Here is a 20,915-nt window from a genome sequence, read left to right as displayed (position 1 = left end):
AACTCAAGCACGATTCTAGCGTGCCTGCACAAATGTCCTGCTCTTGATGCGCTCACTGTCCCGTGGAAGGCGGCTCTCCCGCGGCAGCCTGAGGGGCACGGGGCACGGGTCCGGCACAGACATCGGTGCGCTCAGGGGAACGCGGCTCCCGCCACACCAGCCCCACAAGTGTCCGTGCCAACCGCCCGGACCCGCAGTGAGCGCGGAACCCCAATGCCAGCCTCGCTCGCCTCAGGGGGAAGGGGAAGATCGGCCCCGTCCCTCCCCTCAGGAGCGCGCCGAGGGCCGCGCCCCTGCGCTACAGACGGGCCCGGCCGCCGCCCACAACAAACCAGACAGACAGACACAGACACAGACGCGGACATACAGACAAACACAGAGCGGCCGCTGCCGCGCTCTCTCACCAAGGCCTGCGCCATCCCGGACCGGGGCCGGCGCGCGCGCGCGCCTCAGCGCCGCCTTCGAACCTCGCGCGCCTTTCCCGGCGGGCGCGGGCGCACGGCCGGCGGACGGCGGCACCCGGGCCACGCCCCCCCGTCCCCGTCCCATTGGTCGCGCGTCCGGCAGGGCAGCTCGTTTAGGCGCGCGCGGCTGTTACACCTGCGCAGAAGCAGCGGCTGCGCCCGTCGCCCCGCCCCTTCTCCTCCCGCCTTTCTGTGAGGGGACGGGCGGGGGATGCTTCCCGTTCTTTTTTTTCGCCCGTGAGAAAAGCCAGCTCAAATCCTCGGGTTGCGAAACGCCACAAAGCATCCCTTATCACCACGGGGCGTTGCAATTTTTTCTTTAAAATTCTACTGAAGAACTCAACAACGAGCAAAAAACAACTGCTTGAGAACGTAAGGGCGCAGTACCTTACAGTGACGGCAAAACATTGCCCAAAAATACAGTTTTAGTGATGCTTTTTATCACACACTTGTGACCGGAACATCAGGTCTGTCCTTTCTGACCACTAAAGGGAAGGCCTATTCTATTTTAAAAGTACATCATAATGCGGGAGGTTAGCACTTTCTTTTCACGAAAATAGTTTAGATCACTCTGTGAAGAGGGTGCTGCTCAGTGTGCATCAGATCAGAGCTGCAGTTTTTTCCCTATGAAATTTAAACTTGTATGCTGCTGGGACAAGTGGTAACTTAACACTCCTTCCCTGTCTCTCACCCGTGCCATACAAGAGGATGGGCACTAACGCAGTTCTGCTGCTAGCGATGCTCATGGAACGCTTACGCTTAAGGAACCTACGGCTGCTTTAGGCTTTGTGCACCACGGATAAGCATCTGCACCAGCTACGTAATCAACCGCACACAATATACCTTTACTAAAATATTCGAAAGGTCTCTGGTCAAATTTATCAACGTTTCCAAAAAGGTTTAGATTGCTGCACTGTGCTGCACATTTGCTTTCTGTAATTGCATGGGATTGATAAACTTTCAGTTTCAGCTTTTGGCTGAAATTCAGTTCCTTTCTTAAAAATACTGGCCTACATTCACATTGTTTCAAAGACACAAGGAAAATTACAAACATGAAGATCATAAACTTATCTAAAATCTTTACTTGTATTTGATGACAGGTCAGACAGGTGTACGAGCTTCCTGCCTAGCTCAAACCCATTTTATTTCAGGATGTGAAAAGCCATGAAGAGGTGACAGCCTGACTGGTGCCAGAGTTTTTCTGCCTATATACCCCTATTCTTGCATAGTTTTATCTTTTTAATAAGCAGTCACACATTTCCCTGTACATAGGAAAAGGGTGGGAAAATAATATGGAAACATCTATTTTTTACTTGTGGTATAGATAATAAAAGCTTAAAACCATCTGATCCATTAAAACATTCTTGTTGACAGTATTGAGACCCTCACACAGAATCCTCACTACTCCTAACGTTAAAGAAACATGATGACTAACAGAGAAAAGTTGATCTGGCTGCTTAATACTTGGCATGCACAAATTAATTAACTGCACCTATTAAGAGTGATAGAAATTCAGAGAAAGCTGGTGTAAATATGAGCAAACTCTTCTAGAAAGCATTTGAGTGAGAAGGATCTTCATTACTGATATAAAACTTCATTCCTGCAAATCAACTGCTCTCTCAAAGAATGACATTTTGAAAGAAAGCTATTTGAAGTGCTCTAGTGGAAAGACAGCTCTTCATTGTGACAGGAAGACAGCAAGCTTTAGCTGCTCCACACGAATTGTGCATCAAACAGTCCTAGACAAACACAAGCTTTCACTGCCATGAACAAAAATAAAAGACATAAACCAGTCCTCAGGTTCCAGGTAATGCTACAAGACTCTAGCTTGGTAGCACTGTGACAGCATTGGAGATTTGGCACCCCAAAATTCACTTGCCCAGAGCCTTTTTAGTATGACCATGCTGAGTACCTGCAGAGACTTTTGATAAAAAGCAGGAACAGATTGAGAAACAGGCTCTATCAAATACAAATACTAAATCAATGTACTCCACAATCTTCCATATAAACACCTTCACTGAATCAGTGTACTCCATAATCTTCCATTTAAACATCTTCACTCTCCATATCAGAAATTTAAAAATGTTTAAAGCAGGAAGAACAGTTTTAATGAGCCATTTGATATGCCAAGTTCTTCTACACAAATTGAATTACTAGTTCTGAGATTTTACCTAGATTAATTTATATCCAAAAATTTTAAAGGTGTGCTAATAAATATCTAGAGCCATTGTGCATTTTTAGTTTTTCCATAACCAACTTTTCAACTGAGCAGAACCCATCCACAGAGCATCCATCCATCCTACAGACACACACACAATAAGAGCAGCATAAAGATAAAGCAATATCTGTAAGTTCTGGCTGTGATCCCTGCCAGCCTTGACCGGGACTTTTTACAAGGCTCTCAAAGGCGCACATGTCATTAGGAAAAGCCACTGCATGAATTATATCTGATGTTTACTTTAAACCCTGAGGACAGTCACATGGCATTCTAGAACAGTACTGAGACTTTACTATTTTTAAATGCTGCTTATTTCAAAAGCATAAGCATGATGTTAACACCACACTAACATAACAGAGTATACTTACTCAAAGTTTAATTTCCCAGCTTCCAGCTGTGAGAGGTGATGGTGTTTTCTTGTTGACCTAAACCTTTAAGTGATCCTTAGCACTAATTAGTGACATCATTAAATTAAATGTGAAGACATCCCTGAAGCTTAATAAACTATGATTGAAGATAAACAGCTAAGTTGTTAATATCTTTTGCAACAGCTGCAGAACATAATGTTCAGTAACAATCTCTAAAGCTGAAACATATGAGAGGGTGTTTCAGTTTAAGTTTCTATTCTAATCTTGCCTTGCTCTACCATGATGGGGAGAAAAAAAGTACTACTTCAAGTACCCAGTGCTTAGATGAGTTAAATTATGATGGTTTTGTAACACACCTCTGCCTCACCATAGCAGCAAAACTAGTCCACAGTGATTTCCAGTTAAGCAGAAATTTTATAATTACATATCCCAATAACTGATCAATGAGGGTCAAACCTCATGGTTCAGTGCAGCTCAGACTTGTTCTGAGGACAGGTGTACAGCACAACAATTTGCTATAAGGAAATGGTACCAAACGGAGCAGCTGAGGTAAAAGTTTGCTTTGACAAACATCCAGAGGTATTTGTCTTTTCCTCCCTTTAACATCAAGTGCTACAGTGATTTTAATCTGGTGAGGGCAGAAAGGCTCGACCACATTTTCTCTTTGTTGAAGACCAAGTTTTATTGTTGAAAGTGCTAATTTGGCTTTCTGATAGGTTTTCACTTTACCCATACTGCAATATTCCACAAAGAACAGTCTTAGTGCAGATAATCAACAATTCCAGCTCTCTGGACTTGAGGGGAGTTTGACAATTGACAGCCCCTGCCTATGTCGAGACTGACAGAAGACAGCTGTGCTGACCACGGCACCACTAAGCAGCCACACAAGAAAGCATCTCCTCTGCTTTTAAATGGGAGTTTAAGCCTTTCAGATGGATCTAATCTCACATGTAGATGGCAGGAGTGAAATTCTTGTTTGAGAATGGAATAACATACGAAGAGAGTTTGAGATGTTCTTAGAACACCAGGAGTATCATAAAATGGTGCTTCTCCTATTTTTTGCACTCTTCCCTAAGCAAATGCAAATTGCCTAATTTGCACATGGGGACCATTTCTTAGGTTCACCATTCTTCTTGCTTTCCTCAATACAAATCTTGCCTTAAAGCTAAGGACTGTACTGGACATTCCATCTCATAGAGTGACCAATCCTCCTTTGAGCAAACAGGCTTGAAGAATACAGGAGCAGAAGAAACAAATCCAGTTTGTCTTCAGTGCAAAGCCACTGATTTTCACCATTTAATTAAGGCTTCACCAAAAAGAACTATATAGTACCATCTTTAATAGCTGAAAATTAGCACACTCCTTTCAGAACAAATGGTCCATGAGTGACTTTTGTGTCTCTACCATCAATTGTCTTCCTGAACAAAGTAGTATCTCACTGGTGGTCCGGGCAAGTCTTCCTCTCCATCAGTCTCTGGAGCAAATGAAACTGTCAAATCCACATACTTCTTATCAGCTGATGGTTTCACAAGCTTTTGCATCCTATAAAGAAATGAAGAGCAGTTCATAAATGCACCAGGAGAACTGGCAGTGGGAATTCAGGAGCAGACTAGGAGGAATTTCACTGCCAGCAATGTGTACTGGCCCAGCATACTACAGACCAAACTAAAATAGAGAATACACCACCTCTAAATTGCACACAAAAGCTGATCCTCCACCTGAGCTTCAGCAAATAGTATTCCATTTTCTTGACAGACACACCCCATTAAAGTCTCAGAGTAGTAAAAAATCCTGATATTCACAAGAAGGCAGCTTCATACTATGACTTTGACTTCATTACATACCCCACTCATTCAAAATTATTTATGCAGCTGTAAGAGAAAGCATATAAGCAATGTTTTTGGAGACAGGCTGTAAATTGTCATCTTAGTATGCCAGGCACTCTACAGCTTGGCAGCTCTTCTCTCCCCAGGAGTTTGAAGTAGCTTGCTTATACCTCTCTGCCTGATACCTACTGTCAGGCCTTCAAATCAGTACTGATCAGTGCATCCACTTGCTGCAGCAAAGCCTGTGAGCACTGACTACCACACACTTCACAGGAGCTGTAAGGAACAGATTTTAAGCTAAAGTAGTTCAATCCACAGGTAAGGCAGAACTGAACCTGGGTGAGATCTGGCTGTTATTTTTCAAAAGCCTTCAGTCAAAACCCAATGCCCTGCCTTCACATCCTATCAAAATGCCAGGGTGAAATACCACTATTTCCTGTCTGCAAGCAGCATAGCAGAACCTTTTTGAATGTCATCATTCTTAAAAGGGCTGAACTGATGTAGAATCCCAAGCAATTACTCTAATTGAACAGACTTACAGAAATCTCAAACTGCAAGCAATACATTATTCCTTCACAGCTTAGTTGTTAAATATCAGCATTAGTTTTAAGCCAGTTTCAAAAGGTTCTAGTAGTCTTGTTCTGCTTGAACCATGGTACATTCTTTCCCCTCAAGAAATTACTGTAAGACTTCTTTAGCTTTCTCATTCTGGTATTCAACAGTTAAAGAAGCATTTTGCAAGTCTCCTTCTCTCATCACAGAAGTTAACTCACTCTCTCTTTTTTCTTTTACAAAAAGTAAGAAATTATCTCTTTTCTTCCCCAAGTATTAATGGCTAGAAACCACTTTGAGAGAAAATACTGCTGTCAGACACACATCCTTTGATACAAGCAATCAACATAATTTGTATGTGCACTTGCATCCCTAAATCCATTCTCCAGTTATACTTACGTCAACTTCAATCTTTTAATATGGCCTGGCATCACAGGAACATAGAGCATCTTGACTCCTTGTACAACCATAGTTGGTTCAATTCCATATTTCTCCTGGAATTCACAAATTAAAACTTGTTAAAAGACTAGAATAGCTGCTCAGATACTACTGCTGCCTAGATACTACTACTGCAAATACTACAGCTAATTATTCAAATCCATAGGATCCAAACCAGAAAACTTGCTTAAGCATGGATGTTGAAAGAAAGTTTTATTAAGATACATTTGAGCCAAATGAATCAACAAGGAATTTGAAAACAGGCTTGAATGCCTTTATACTTAGAGACATTCCCATTGACATTAGTTATTACTAAAATTATTCTGGTTTGAACAGTAACTTGATAGAAATATAAAAGAAAACAAAACACAATTCAACAACAATTTCAACAAGGAACTCCTTTCCTCTTGTATTGACCCAGGACAGTAGATAACTTACTCTGACAGCATTTATGAAGTCCAACAGAGTAAAATCCTCTTTCCCATAAATTGTCCACCTGTCCCAGATGGTAAATGATATCCCATTTCTGTTTTAAAAAGTGAAAGGTTGTTACTTTAGAATGTGAACTCAGTCATTCCCTTTAAAAGTGTGTTGGAGAACTGCCACGTCTTCTTGCTGATGTGCTGTTTAACCTTGAGCAAAAATCTCTTCCCTCTCTGCTGCCATTTCTCCAGCCCCCTGACCTTGCTAAGCACAAGACACAGTAAGATCTCTAAGTAAATGTGGTATCTGACAATGAAGTCGCTGAGTTTTCAGATCTACCGAAAAATAGCTCTTACATTGAAGAAGATGCAAAAGCATATCCGGGATGTTTCCTAAGAACAATGCCACACATCTACCTTCTCCAGATTTTTAAAATCTCACAATTAACAGCTTCCACTGAAAAACAAACTAAGCCTTTAAACCCGCTATTTTTTTTTTAATTAGGACAGATGAATATGGACTGCATTTTCCAAACAGGAAATTCTTGGGCAATGCATTATGGGACACCCTTGGCAGTATTACAAGGATCACTTACACCTCTAGCAGTACACAGCAAGTGGATAGCAGAGTTTGATAGCAAGCATGAAACAATTCATCATTTTCCAAGTTTAAACAACAAAAAAATACCCTTGGATATCTAGAATGCTTAACTGGAGTATGGCTACAAGCTGTGGTTCCATCATAGCTCTGCTATGTGAGCACATAAGGCCTTAACGTGGATATCTGGATTTAGTAACTATTCAAACTTCTCACTTGTTGGAATGATTCAGCAATCAGTTATTACATTTCCAATTATTGTCCTTGTCCTTCTGCCATTGTCCTTCCTACCTGATTTCTGTTCTTCTTACTTCAGCAGTTTCTGTAAAGACCATTATGGGAATGGCTAGGTTCAGAAAACAGTTCTTGTATGCATCAGCTGGGTAGCCACCCACAACTTTGATGAGTTCCAGTGCAACCTGCAGTAAATTAGAATTTATTTATTAGGTTTTAGCGTTATCAACTCTAGTGTAGTTAAGAGACCAGCAACTACCAAGCAAGTTGTTAATGGGATCAGCCTTTGTCCAATCAGCAGAGTAAATAACATGGAAATGCAACCCACTATGCCACATAAATAAATTCTGTTGCAGCCAAGAGAAATACTTAAAAACTCTTCTTAATGTAGTACTCTTCCAAAACTGTTTAGTTCATGCAATCTCCACAAAGCATGAGGTTCTGTTGAGATGCATGAACATGAACTACTACAGAACAGATCCTTTCCACTCTTGGCAGCAGCATGCTAATGAAAGTTAGTACTAATGGTCAAAAGCAAACCAAAATGCAGAATTCCAACCCATCTTTCTGTGCTGGAAATAAAAAATAAAAGCACCAAAGGCTCACCATGTTAAGGAAACTTCCTTTTTGACCATTCAGGAGCCACTCCAGCAGCCACATTCACACCACCAAAGATTTTCGCTGCTGGGACTAAATCTCCTTCACAGTGGGCAGCTTCTCAATCACTGTCTTGCTACTTATCCCACTCTCACAGCCAGACAAGGTTTCCTTGCTGGTTGGACCCTGGGTTTTCCTTAGCAGAGTCTCAGACTTCTGGGTTCTTTGAGTAATTTCATCATGATGTAGCAACAGAACAACAATTCAAGCTGCTGCCTTGGAGAAGGGGCCCTGAAGAAAGGACTGCCTGGGCTTTTGTACCCTTACAGTCTCTATGCTCAACAGTCCAGGGTCTTTCAGCTCAGTGCTCAGCTCCTGCTGTGTCCCTGAGTGTCTGGTCACCTGGCTAGGCCGCAGGTCCCTGTGCCCTTTGTTGTGCAGAGTCAGCAGTTCATGACCTCTTGCCTGAGGCTCCCACACAGAAGTCAGCTGGCACTGCAGCTCCACGCTGAGCTCCCTGCACTACATGCATGCCTCAACAACCACACTTAGAATCAATCACGACCTTTGCTACTGGTACATGAGAAATAAATCCATTTCTTGAAATGAGCCTCTGTCAGGGTAGCAGTAATCAATACCCAGACAACAAGAAACAGCAAGAAAAAACAAGAAACAGGCAAGAAACAGCAAGAAAAAGGCACGAAACAGTAAAAGAAAGAAATATGCATTTTAAAAATCAATCTTACCAGCCCTGATACTGCAGCAGTAGCTGTTGCAATGGCAGGAATAATCTTCCCAGCAATGCGCTTTGTTTTGAACCGATCCGCTGGTTCGATGTTGTACATCTTGGCTCGCAGGTTTGACGCTGCTGTTACAAAATCTATGTGCCCATTACTATCATCATCTTTCTCGAAGGAGATGGGCTTCATTTGCAAGTCAGCTGCTCATAAAAAAAATATAAAAGAGCACAAAATTATTATTAGAAAACTGAAGATGTCCTAAACATAATTTAAGGGAACTAGAACCTTAACAAATTAAACATTTCACATCCTTGAGCTTGGTGCCTTACTTGTTTTCCTATGCTAGGAAATGCCCCTCTTGATACCACTTGCTAAAAGTGAATAATGAAATAGAACATCAACAGAGCTCTATAATTTTACTTTCCTTGCACCACCAAGAACAGATTTTGAACATCACTAGGGATGTTTCTCATACACCTCACCTCACTAAAGCTCCATCCTGAGAGAATTCCCTTTTAAAATTTAGTTCAGCTGTAAAAATTTAAAAATATAGACTCAGTAGCATTGGAATCGGAGATTTGGGTTGACACTCCATGGGATGAGTTAGGGATAAGCTAATCTTTCTCCTGAATTCATGGGCTAAAAAAGCTTGCATGTAGTTGCTGCTTAGTGGCCTCTTTGTATGTCCAGGCACAAAATGGAATGCAAGCATCCTCATTTTAAATCCAGAAGATGCTGAGGAAAACTCTCAACAATCTTTACAATTTAGGATAATTTCAGATTGAGAACTCTAAGTAGTGACAGTCAGCCTTCTCATGCCCAAATAAATTGCAGTCCATCTGGGATCCAGCCAGCACCCTTCCTCCCTCCTTAGGAGTTCAATTCCCCACTGCTGCCTGCTCCCTGTCATCAGTGTCATAATTACAAGTAAGCATAACAGAAAGCCTAAAACTTCTGTGAATCTCAGAACCATATGGTAATGTGAAGCAACAGGACAGGTATCTGCATGGCACTTCAGAAAGCTTTAGATATCAGCTCTACTTCTCGCAGAATTCCAGAACTGCTTCATCTAAAGATATGAATGTCACTAGTGGCAAATGTAAATGCAGGATATTACTAAACTATGACACTGTTTTGCACCACTCACTTTCCAGAGCTTCGTTGGATAGTATAGACTTCTCCAGCTGGAAAATAGCATTTCTTTCATCCTCACTGCTGACGGGAATATGATCTGGTTTTCTTGCAGTTTCATCAGTCTGTACAACCTGCAAGTGTGCACAGTGCTTGAGTAATAAAATACGTGAAATTCATACAGTGCAGCTGTCAAGTGTACTAAATTTCCTGTCTTCCTTGCAGGCTTTCCTCCCCAGCTCAAGAGAGACATGGATTTACTGGATCAAGTCCAGCCAGGAGCTTCTAAGAACATTAAAGGACAGGTGCATCTCTCATAGGAGGAGAAGCTGAGAGAGCTGTGATGGTTCAGAGTGCAGAATAAAAGGGTCAGTGGGATCCTATCAATGTGCACAAGCATCTCACAGGGGAGGGAAGTACAGACAGCACGGTGTGCCCAGTGACAGCACAAGGGCACAAACTGAAGCACGTAAAATTCCCTAAGAAACACAAACATACTTCAAAGAAACAAACAAAAGCATCCCAGAAAAATTGTGAGGATGGTTGAACACTGACACAGAGAGAGAGGCTGTGGAGTCACTATTCTCAGAGATATTCATAACCCAGCAGGACACAGTCCTTGATGACTTGCTCTAGCTGCCCCTGTTTAAGCAAGAGGATTGAACTAGGTGTTCTTCAGGGGCTCCCTCTAACCTTAGCACACTTATTTCCCCAGAACACATTATAATTTGTGTTTATTTCTCATTAGCATCAATGCAGTAGTTGGAGATGTGGGACACTGCTTGTAGAATATTTTGGTTTTTTCTTTAAATTAAATATTACACTTACTTTGTTTGAAGGTCTAAACTCCGGTACCTTCACAGATGAAATAATCCCCAAAATGGTTTCCTCTGACAAGTCCTGTTATAGTTTTGAAGAAAAACAATTTAAATTCACATCAACTCAAAAAGGCCTCCACAAAAAGACTGTAAGTGCAATAGGATTTCAAAGAATACTAGACCCAAAAAGTATCACAGATATTCAGTGATGTTTCAGCTAAGCATCATCATTAAAACACCAAGGGAGAATTCATTTGCCACAGCAAACCAGAGCAGTGTGAAGTGCACTTGAAAGCACTTGAAAACTGAACAGAAGTGCAAACCTGACTTACAGGAAGGTCCAATTAAAAAACAAACAAGAAAAAAAAAAAAAAAGATAAGCAATGCAGAGGTGGTAAGCAGTAAAAAAATAAAACCTCCATAGCATATCTAAGATACTAATTTTTTTTAAAAAGCCTTAAAGAGATTTTCATTTAGTTCACTAGTTATGTAGCATCAAAATAATAATTACTAAGTTCAGTGCTTACTGAAAATGATCATTACACTACTCATTTCTTCTCCAGGTTAGGGATTTAAAGAAAGCGTAAGCAACTGCCAAACAGGCAGTGCTGAAGGACAGATTACTGTAAGAATCACTTCAATCAGCCCTTGAAAAGAACTGGCAGCTGGGCATAGGCCCAAACTGAACACCAGGTTAAGTTAAGGGAACACTGTTAGTCTGGATTACCTTTTCTGTGAAAGGAACACAGTACACCGTTGCGAAGAGCTTTGCTGTGCTCACGATGAAACCATAGTGCCTAAAGACAAAAGAATTATTTTTGGTTGGTCGTTTTTTCTACTTCAGTTGCCCAAAGGTTTGCAATCAGTTCAAGATCTTGAACAAACATACTGAGAAACAGGATTTCCATCCTTCAGTGTACACAGTACAAAATAGCACATTTTGAGTGACTCAGAAGTTGTGCCCAAAACTAAGCAAATTTTGATGAGTGGAGAGTTAATGAAAACCACGTCTCCTTATCCTTTGCAGTCAGCAAACAATTACAAATGCTCATTTAACATCAATATGATAAAAAGCTTAACCTCAGAATTACTTTGATATTTACCACGATGTCAGCTTTCAAACCAAAAATGGGTGATCCAGTTTCTCAAAGCAATTGTAGATATACAGCACATAAAAGCTTTTTAATCCATCGGCCACATCCATTTTTAAAATGATCTGTAATACCCAAGCCATCTAGATCAGACCCAAATTGAAATGAACAAGAAAAGTAGTCCCTTCACTAGGTCATTGGGCACATCCTGCATTTTATGATGTGGACAGTGGGGGCAGGGAGGTGTGACAGCAACAACTCAGTAATTCTGCAGCCATATAGGACATGAAATGGGTTGTTCTAAGACATTTCCCATTAGATGTTGTCAGAACAGCACCCTCCAATCCCATATCAGTGAAAGTTAAATTATCTGCAGTGAAAGTATTCAGCATCTCACCAAATCTGCCACAGGATAAAACTGTGCACTAACAGCTGTTGATCCCAGTCCAGGGCTCAGTTGGGCCCAGTCCCAGGGCTATAAAGCCACTGCCTTGCACTTCTGTAAGCTGGGCTTTGTAGGATGCCATACAATGCATCTGGCTCAGTACCATACTTACAAAGGATCGTTGAAGTCAAACTTCACTGGGAAAGGAGGCCTCTTTGGTGACTGCCAAAACAAACCTGGTAGGAAAACAGACTTAAGATGAAATCCTAAGGAACCAGGAGCAGCAGCAACATGACATGCCATGAATATGCCAAAAGGCATAAAGGGGCATTTGTACTTACTTCCATCTTTTAATCGTGTATCAAGGGGAAATGAATGAAGGAGCTGAAGAGCCTAGAGGAAAAGCCAGAGAGGCTTTAGTAATTTGTCACATAGATTGACATGACCATACTAAATCAAGCCTGACTAGCTGAAGTAATTTAAAGAGTTAGGAAAATCATCAAACACCTTTGTCAAGATGAACAGCTTAAAGACAAGTACTACTAGACAGAGTGCTTGCCCATTTCATTCACAGAACAGAGATGACAATGTCACCTCATCTGTACAAAGCTCAAGGAAGGTATTTAATCCAAGAAGCAAAGCATTCTCCCCCACCTTATTGTCACTTTAGGATTCTTGCATATGGATTCACAACTTGGAATGCAATATTTTCTCAATGTGACAACTACCACCAGGTATTCTGTATACACAGGAACGTTTATTAATCCACCACATCCCAATCCCATCTTTCCTACAAAATTACACACATACTTTAAGCAACACTGTGGATCAGACTGTCAGAACAACTGGCTCTTATTTCAGAAAAATCTTTGAGACAAATCAGGGTTACAAAGGTGAGTTCAGTAACAGGAGTTTAGTGTGGGAAACAAAAACCCACTGCCTAATAAAAGACATCTGATAATCCTGATACTTTGGAAAACAATGGAAAAATGCCAAGAAAACTGCATGGAGACTACTGAACAGAGTATTAAGAGTGAGTTAATAAACCAGACCTAGAAGCGCTACAGTAGAAAGGGGACTCAGCATTTTTAGGTTTCAAGTATAGTCTGTTATTTGTGAAGAGATGGAAGTGAATGTGAAGACTTGGACATCTTGTTATTAGAGCCACAATGTTTTCTAAAATCCTCATCATACTACCCCATTTACAGGTCTTACCTACCTTATGGCTAAAATACTTTTCAAATTTTATTCTTGCTAGTTCTACACACTGAGTCCAACTTCGGGGTCTTCTACTGAGAGTTTTAATAACATGAAAACAACCTTCCAAGCTCTCTCCTGACTTTATTCGCTAGAGAAAGAAACATGGAAATGTTAAAACAGACAAGATTCCTTCTAATCCAGTCAGTCAAACAGTAAATATGTTTTTAGTAATCCACAAGCAAGAGGAAACAGAGGTTCACTTCATGAAATATTATCCTTTATGGGCTCCTCTCCACTGGGGTTTTTCCCCGTTTACTTCCCAGCCCTTTGGACCACAGGCCATTACAGACTGAAAATAAAAAGACAGTAAACAATTCCAATCTAATTTATTACTACTTGAACTCACTTCAAACTCAGTCTTACTTTCTTTTTTCCTAGCTAGTTACACATCAGTGTGACACACATTAATCACACACTAGCAGTGTTTCAGTCTTTCTGGTATTTCTACATCATGTACAGAGCCCATGAGCTGGAGAAATTATAATTAAGAGACACTACTGTTCATATGATCAACTAATGACTTGGCCAGTCTTCAGGTTTTCTGAAAAAACTCAGAAACTAACTGTAATCTCACCAGCCTTAAATAGAAACAAAATCTATAAAGCAGTAGTTTAAACCCTCTATTTTACCCTGGCAACATTCCCTTACCTGCAAAACTTCTTCTGCCGATGGATAGGTTTGCCAGAACTTGTTGAACAATGAAGGCTTGTGAGAAAATGAACTTTCAAACTGTATAAAATAAAAAGAACAAATATGGCATTATGCAAGAAGAATATCAGATGCCCACCCTTCCAAACACACATGGAGTTGTGCTGAATGCCAGAAAGGTTAATTCATTACCTTATCTCTTGCCCACTGTATCGTATGCTCAATAGCAGCTGGGAAAGACTTCAAGGTGCAAAAAGGTATTTCCTCCTCTGGTGGATCCCGCTGTGATTAAAGAGAGTTACGTGTCAATGCAGGCTTACCCAGGTTAATTGCTAATAATGGCACCAAGAACTTGTACACTACATAAGTTAAAAACTCTGCTGTAATAAAACACAAAGTGGCTTTTTATGCTTAGAAATCTGTTTTATCAGCACTAGCTAGTATTGTTAATTCTTCTTTATGAGGAATAATCTAAACTCAACACCGGAAAGCAAAACTGAACTTTGAAACATAAACGACAGGCGAAACTGCCAGACAGATCTTCCAAGATGTGGAGCTGGCATTCATGTACACTTTCAAAATGAAAGTTTTTCATGTCCTGTCACTCAAGGCCAGAAAGACTTCTTTATGGACCCTAACAAGACAACTAGGATGCTCAAAATCCTGTGTCTGTGTCCACATGGCCTTATTTCATGGTGTTCTCAACCAGTGAATTTCTCCGTAAGAACTTAAAATAGAGGGATACTGCAGGTAGTGTCTATCAGCAATAGAGCCTGAAGGTTTATTTTGCCCTCTCCCATTCAAACAGAACTATTATGTATGCTTGTAAAGAACTGCTCAGATTTTATTTCCTGTCGGTTTTTTTTCAGAAACAAAGGAAGCAATTATTTCCTAACAGTACTGTTCTGCAGCAGCTCAAACAGGCCACTTACTTTAGAAAGACACAAAAATGATCAAAGAGTCAGAGGGCATCATGGGACAAGCTACAGAAGGTGAGCAATGGTCTTGAAAGACTTACATGACTATTGTAGGACTCTGTCAGATGGGGCACAATAACTTCTGTGTGTCCTTTTGTTCCCATAGTTCCAGAGTCTATAAGAGGACGCAGGTTTGCTACACAACGACTGACATGGAAAGACACAGACTATCAGAGTACAGAACAATCTCTACATTCTTGCCTTGCAAACATGACTGGAGTGCAACCAGAGTTGTCTCTAGGCACTTTCAGAAGAGTGGAAAGCTTACACCAAACTCAGGGAAAAAAAGAGATTAAATGAGAATTATTCAGGTTAGATCAAGATACCCTATACCTCAACATGTGTGGATTATGAGCATTAGAAATTATTTGTAAATGTCAATATCTCTACTTTTAAATTTAAATGCATATTTTTATGCTTTAATAATCTTAAAACTGACGGAGTATCCTCACCGTCATCAGAAGTTAACAGTTGCCCTGGCTTCCCTTCCACCCCCTACCTATCAATGTATCTCCTGGCTTCAACATTGTCCAAAGCAGTCACAATCACGTCTTGCTTGGTGTAGAATTCATCACTGTAAGTGTTCTCAGTGGCTGGACAAACTTTATTGATATCTGAATCAATCTTTATGTAAGGATTGATGTTCAGAGTTGCTTCTGCTGCAGTGTAGCTCTTGGGTTTCTGAAAGCATAAATACAGATATCAGCAATATGTAGATAAAGAACATCAAGGACACAAAAACAGCAACTTCATTTACTGATCAGACAAAATTCACTGATAGAAATGTTAGTATGCAAAACACACGGTAAACACTTTTTTATTCATATACTCCCTCACTGATAAATACCTTATTGATCTAGTTTTATTTTTTGTTTTATTTAGTGTTTCAGAGAGGACGTGGTGGTAGAAGTGCTTAAATGGTTTATCAAGTAACAAACTGATGCCACATGCTGCCACTCATAAGAATTTCTTTAAAAGAAGGGAGCAGCTCATGACTGTCTGAGGATAAACCCATCAGTAACTCTGACTCTGTCTATGCAGCACAGACATCAAGCACCTGTGAATAATCACATTACTGCAAGGCATTCCACACAAAACCAATTTCAGAAGCTAAACTGAAAGAAAGTTCTTGACCTACTCCACACTTTTAGCCATACCACAATTATCTACAGATCAGCACTCAAGCCTGTGGCTTCTAAAAGCTTGCAGGGTTCCATTTATCTATCCATCCCAAGTGCAATCTGTTCCCAGATTTGCTACCCATAAACAGGAGGCAGAAAATTCAACTGTTGGGTTTTGGGCAGGGGAAGCCTTTTTCCACACTGCTGTCATGATCTAAGCCACCTTCATTATTTTGTGCTGTGTTTGCAAGTACTGGGATGTTCTCTCTGCTTCTAAGGAATTAACAGCTTCTCTGTTATGCATTTACTGAATGTACACGTTGGGCTTTTTCAAACCATTTACCAGCTTAGTGAAAGCTAAATTAAGTCAAAAGACACCAACTTTGGTCAAGTTCCATCAGCAGCAGCACTACTGAGCTCTATCAAGAAGACTTCTGCCAGCACACTCAAAAAAACAACTTTTGTTGTTTTATTTTCCCCAAATTTCAATGGCATAGTAGAGCATTTCTGACATAGTAACGCATGGCAGGCTCTTAAGCAATACAGTACTCATTCAACTGTCAAAATTGAGAGATTTCATTAAACAAAAACACCAGTACAAATTAAGATTAGACAACCAATTTTACTTAACTGACACTAGTGAGGAGTTAGATGCCATTGGAGTTCTAAGCACAGTTTAAAAAAACCCTAGATTTCATTACAGTCTTTAAGTCTTTTCTGGACAGCACAGACACTGACAAGTTCAGCTCTCTGTAGGAACATAGGGCAGGCAAATACAATAGTCCAGAAAATTTACTAAATAAGAAAGCCTACCTGTATGTGATGAGGTCGAAAAAGAAACTGCCTGTTCAGGTTGGATTTCTCTATCAAATCTGGATCTGTAATTGTAACCTAAGTCAGAAGGGGCAAAAGCAACAGCTGAAGTTACAACTTAAGTGCAACACTTAGCAATGATCTTGATGAAACTTCTATAAACACTTGTCAAAACAAAACTCTGTTACTGGCATCCAGTGTGGTCAAAGCTCTCCTTACACTGACTGACTACATTTTGTTTTAAAATCAAAATACAGCAAGACTGCTCAAGTGTTTACTCCTTCTAATTGCACACCCTTCTATGCCAAGCCACTGTATTCTCTGCACAGACATCAACCTGAAGTAAGACTTAAGCTTTTAACAATTTTAGTAGTCTAATTATTTTATTTAGCTCTTCCCTGTCACACTACTTCTAATGAGAAGTAAGGTTAACAGGTGACTTACCAATCCTTTGTCTTGCCCAGTACCAACACCAAGAAGGGCAAAGTTTTTTAGCATTTCACAGCCTATGGCTCCACAGCCAACCTAAAGAACATTACATTTTTAGAATCAGAAATGTTAAGTGGAAACAACAAAGACAAGTCCATTCCAATTCTGGACCATTTATTCTGCAGTGGCACATCACAGAGAGCTGCCCTCATGTATTTTGGGGACAGTGGGCATTAGCTGTACCAACAAAGCATTTGCAAACAGAGTAACAGTGTCAGCCATACTCACCAAGAACACATTCAAATCACGGAGCTTCTGGCACAGAGAGTCTCCAATACAAGCCCTCAAGGCATCATATCTATCTCCCCTATGCAGGCACAGGAGACAAAAACAGGAGACTTCAAGCTGCTATTTGTCATGGTGGTACCATTGATGCCAAACTACACTTTGACATGAACTCAGAAAGTCAGACAGAGTATAATTCCTTTTCATGCTGAAATAGGACTCACATTCTTAACCCCCAACCTGTCCCTCCAGCAAACAGCACTGAATTAACTTTAAAAGACATCTGTGCCTGCTTGAGACTCAGATGTGAGCAGTACATAAGCCAGCAGTTTGTAGTTATATTTACCGTGGGACAAACTCCTCAGAGCCCACCTTCTCTAGAGGTGTTACAATGTCTAAAACATCTATATATAGCTGCAAAAAAAAAAAGAAAAAAGAAAAAATCTATTAAAAACCTATGAAAAACATTCATGTTATTTTAATTTAACAATTAAGTACTTTGTATGAACAACAGAGTCTGGAAATGTAGGAGCACTAAGTATTTACTGGAAGACTACACAGCATCTGGTACCCTAGAGTCCACAATTTTAGTGAACAGGAAAAAGCATTTGGATACAGAGGAGAGAAAACAATCACTCAAACAGGTGAGCTGCAAGTTTTGACTTCTCACAGGCATGTTACCCCTCCATAGGTAACTCTGAAGATTGTGACAAATTTTAATCCAACTGTACTCTGACATTTATCCTGAGAGTCTAAAAGCCCTGATCTTACACACAGTAGCTTAAGCTGCTATCTGCACTATATCACATCCTTGCATCCATGCAGTGACAAGCCAAGGTTCTTGTTGCTAGTGTGGAAAAACAGTGTACTATCTGAACCCCAAATACAAAAACTTTAACTAAAACTGGCTGTAATTTTATTATGCTCATAAAACCACTACTTTTTCTAAATATAGTCTCAATATTTTTTTTTTTTAGTTCCATGTTACAGAAGTTGTTCAGGCTACTCTGATCATACAGCATTTACACACAACCATCCCTTGATAACATGTCAAAATAACCATCCAAAAACCAAGACAGCCTTACCCACTGCTGCAATGGTGAAAATTTTCCTGTTACTGCTTTCAGGACTTCCTGGCTAGCAACACCACCCACTGCTGCAGCCAAAGGAGGCAGAAATCCCTTAGCAGTTCTAGACAGCCATTTCACCACATCTCCATTCACCTGAGGCTGAAAAGTAAGACACAGGAACAGGTTTACCCCCCCAGTGAACACGTCAGTGTTTGACAGTTTCACAGTCCATTGTTCTTAGTAAAAGACAGATTATTTCACTCTGACTAGGAAAATGTTTCCAGCAAAGACAGATCCACCATATACCCTGCATTTGTCACATGCATTCGTCTAAAAACTGAATTCACATCACCACAGGACCAGCCATCATGTCAGGCCAACATTCAGTTGAACCCATGCTGAAATCCCATTCTGTTTCCTCACATGGCCTTCAGACAGCCAGCTGATCTATCTAAAGATGGACTCAAAGGCCAGAACAAGGACCAACATGCAACAACTTGTTGCATGACTTTTAGGCAAAAGCATGACTTTTAGGCAAGTAAATAAGCGAGTAAAAAGTGAGTCATAATGATAATGGTTCCTTACTCACTTTGTTTTCCAGTGTTTCACTTATAGAAATGGCTATTTTCAGCATTTCCTCAGCATCTTGAAGGCATCTAGACACCAGGATAGAAACAATAATGATGATTTAAACATTCCAGAGTTCTTCTAAAAACACAATCAATGGCACATAAAAAGCAATGGATACAGTAGGAAGTATGGAATCTCACATTATCCTTAACAGTGAGCATTCAAGATGTACTTCTAAATGTTCCAGTTAGCTCAAGAACAGGAGTCTCAGTGGAAAAGCCCATGTGCAAGTACAGTCTTAAGATTTATACTTCTCAAGTAATTTTGTCTCATTTAACTCAAAATTACGCACATCAAGAACTATAGCTGAATGAAAAACACTGAAAATTAAACCCAAATCATTTAGGTTTTTTAAATCCATGAACTACAAGATAATTCAGGATCACTGAAACAACTTTTCCATATCAGTCCCACAATGTGAAAAAGCTAGAAGAGAGAAGGCCTCCCTCCAGAAGTGTCTCTTGTCTGCCTGGGCCCAGAGAGTGCCATTGCAATATTGGGAAAGCCTTGTTACAGCCCCAGACACACATCAGGTAACATTTTTCATCTTTCCATTTCTACATGGTCTATCAGGTACCAGACAGGGAAGGTGCCATGCTGCACAGCCACCCAGGAACTACACCAAAAGGAGAGATCTGTCTGGTTCAAGGCTCGGCAAACACAGAACTGCTGCTTTACCCAATGTTTGGGCCACGACCAAAGTTCTCCTGGAATTGGTTCAAGGCAAGCATGGCAACATGGATCTGCAAAGGTGCCTGTTAAGACAAAAACAGCTGTTGATCAGTTACAAACTAGGAAGAAATGAAGTAAACAAAAACAACTATCTGAACTCTTCTGTTACCATTTCATATCTTGTCTCTTCAGTACAACACTCAAAAAAAGTTTTTAAATGGCCTTAAAAAAGTGAATTTGAAATACATTTTATTAATGTTTTTTAAAAAGTGTTGCTCAGTAATGCAACTTTACACACATTCAGCATCCACTTCAACTAAGTCTAACTGAAGAGTCCCCAAAAGAGTTTAGAGCTGAAATTGGAAAGTGTAGTAATCTTCATTTAACTAGGCATTATAATGCATTGCATTTTGCCAAACATCAATAACAAAATTAAGGGCAAAAATTAGAAATTATATTATCTTAAACACAAAGATACAGATTACAATTCATGTATTTTTGCTATTAGAGCACTTATGCCCAAATCCCCACATGCTAATTACCTCAGGCTTGCTAAAATCCGGAACAAGGCATAATGGGTTTGTTATCTGCTTCTCCAGCTGTTCCTGGAAAAACAGAATTCATGACAACAATGTACCACTTAAGAACACCACAGCCACTGCTACCTGACAAAACTATACTCTTCCTACAGAGATTAAGAAATGCATATGCTTTCTGACTAGCACTCTTTTCATTATTCATACCATACTAGATCTAAAATTAATTATCTAGTGCAAGTTCTATCAAAAATGGTCAGAGAGATGTTTCACATCCTAGTGGCAAGACTCATCTTTAAATGGGTGTGCTTTCTGGGGCTGTCCTGTGCAGAGCCAGGAGCTGGAATCCATGATCCTTGTGGGTCCCCTCTAAACAAATTCTATAATTCCAGGAAACATGTACATGCTGAACTCTGCTTCCAGTGCTCAGAGTATTAATGCCTGAGAACCCAGCTTTGCCAAGCACACACTTACAAAGTAACACATCTTGGGCGTCTTCACTTGCACAGCGATGCCTCCATGCAGGTAAGGCTCCATCTCTGATGTATCACCAATGCTGAAGGAGTAAGGTGACACCACTGAAAAAAGACAA

The 20,915-nt window shown here is 40.4% G+C and overlaps 2 protein-coding genes across 4 annotated transcripts in view; both read right to left on the bottom strand.

Annotated features, from left to right (window-relative positions):
• CENPC (centromere protein C) overlaps positions 1–522 on the bottom strand; it is a 28,097-nt gene extending 27,575 nt beyond the window's left edge. For both annotated transcript variants that reach the window (XM_064711002.1, XM_064711001.1), the window contains exon 1: positions 405–522. In XM_064711002.1, the coding sequence (XP_064567072.1) occupies positions 405–419 (15 nt within the window). In that variant the 5' untranslated portion in view covers positions 420–522. The remainder of the gene's footprint in view (positions 1–404) is intronic.
• A 3,184-nt stretch (positions 523–3,706) lies between these two features.
• Positions 3,707–20,915, bottom strand: part of UBA6 (ubiquitin like modifier activating enzyme 6) — a 28,613-nt gene continuing 11,404 nt past the window's right edge. For both annotated transcript variants that reach the window (XM_064710999.1, XM_064711000.1), the window contains exons 11-34: positions 20,798–20,901; positions 20,330–20,392; positions 19,794–19,870; positions 19,075–19,141; positions 18,501–18,644; positions 17,762–17,829; positions 17,419–17,497; positions 17,146–17,226; positions 16,702–16,779; positions 15,267–15,448; positions 14,809–14,914; positions 13,983–14,072; positions 13,791–13,871; positions 13,102–13,230; positions 12,224–12,275; positions 12,055–12,118; positions 11,134–11,203; positions 10,417–10,488; positions 9,605–9,722; positions 8,464–8,657; positions 7,178–7,305; positions 6,305–6,392; positions 5,828–5,922; positions 3,707–4,592 (exon numbers count right to left, since the gene is read on the bottom strand). In XM_064710999.1, coding sequence (XP_064567069.1) covers positions 4,457–4,592; positions 5,828–5,922; positions 6,305–6,392; positions 7,178–7,305; positions 8,464–8,657; positions 9,605–9,722; positions 10,417–10,488; positions 11,134–11,203; positions 12,055–12,118; positions 12,224–12,275; positions 13,102–13,230; positions 13,791–13,871; positions 13,983–14,072; positions 14,809–14,914; positions 15,267–15,448; positions 16,702–16,779; positions 17,146–17,226; positions 17,419–17,497; positions 17,762–17,829; positions 18,501–18,644; positions 19,075–19,141; positions 19,794–19,870; positions 20,330–20,392; positions 20,798–20,901 — 2,366 coding nt within the window. In that variant the 3' untranslated portion in view covers positions 3,707–4,456. The remainder of the gene's footprint in view (positions 4,593–5,827; positions 5,923–6,304; positions 6,393–7,177; positions 7,306–8,463; positions 8,658–9,604; positions 9,723–10,416; positions 10,489–11,133; positions 11,204–12,054; positions 12,119–12,223; positions 12,276–13,101; positions 13,231–13,790; positions 13,872–13,982; positions 14,073–14,808; positions 14,915–15,266; positions 15,449–16,701; positions 16,780–17,145; positions 17,227–17,418; positions 17,498–17,761; positions 17,830–18,500; positions 18,645–19,074; positions 19,142–19,793; positions 19,871–20,329; positions 20,393–20,797; positions 20,902–20,915) is intronic.

The sequence above is a fragment of the Zonotrichia leucophrys genome, chromosome 4 (genome assembly GCF_028769735.1).
Source record: "Zonotrichia leucophrys gambelii isolate GWCS_2022_RI chromosome 4, RI_Zleu_2.0, whole genome shotgun sequence".
NCBI lineage: Eukaryota > Metazoa > Chordata > Aves > Passeriformes > Passerellidae > Zonotrichia > Zonotrichia leucophrys.
Note: the sequence above shows the minus strand (reverse complement) of the source record. Positions and strands in the feature narration are given on the sequence as shown.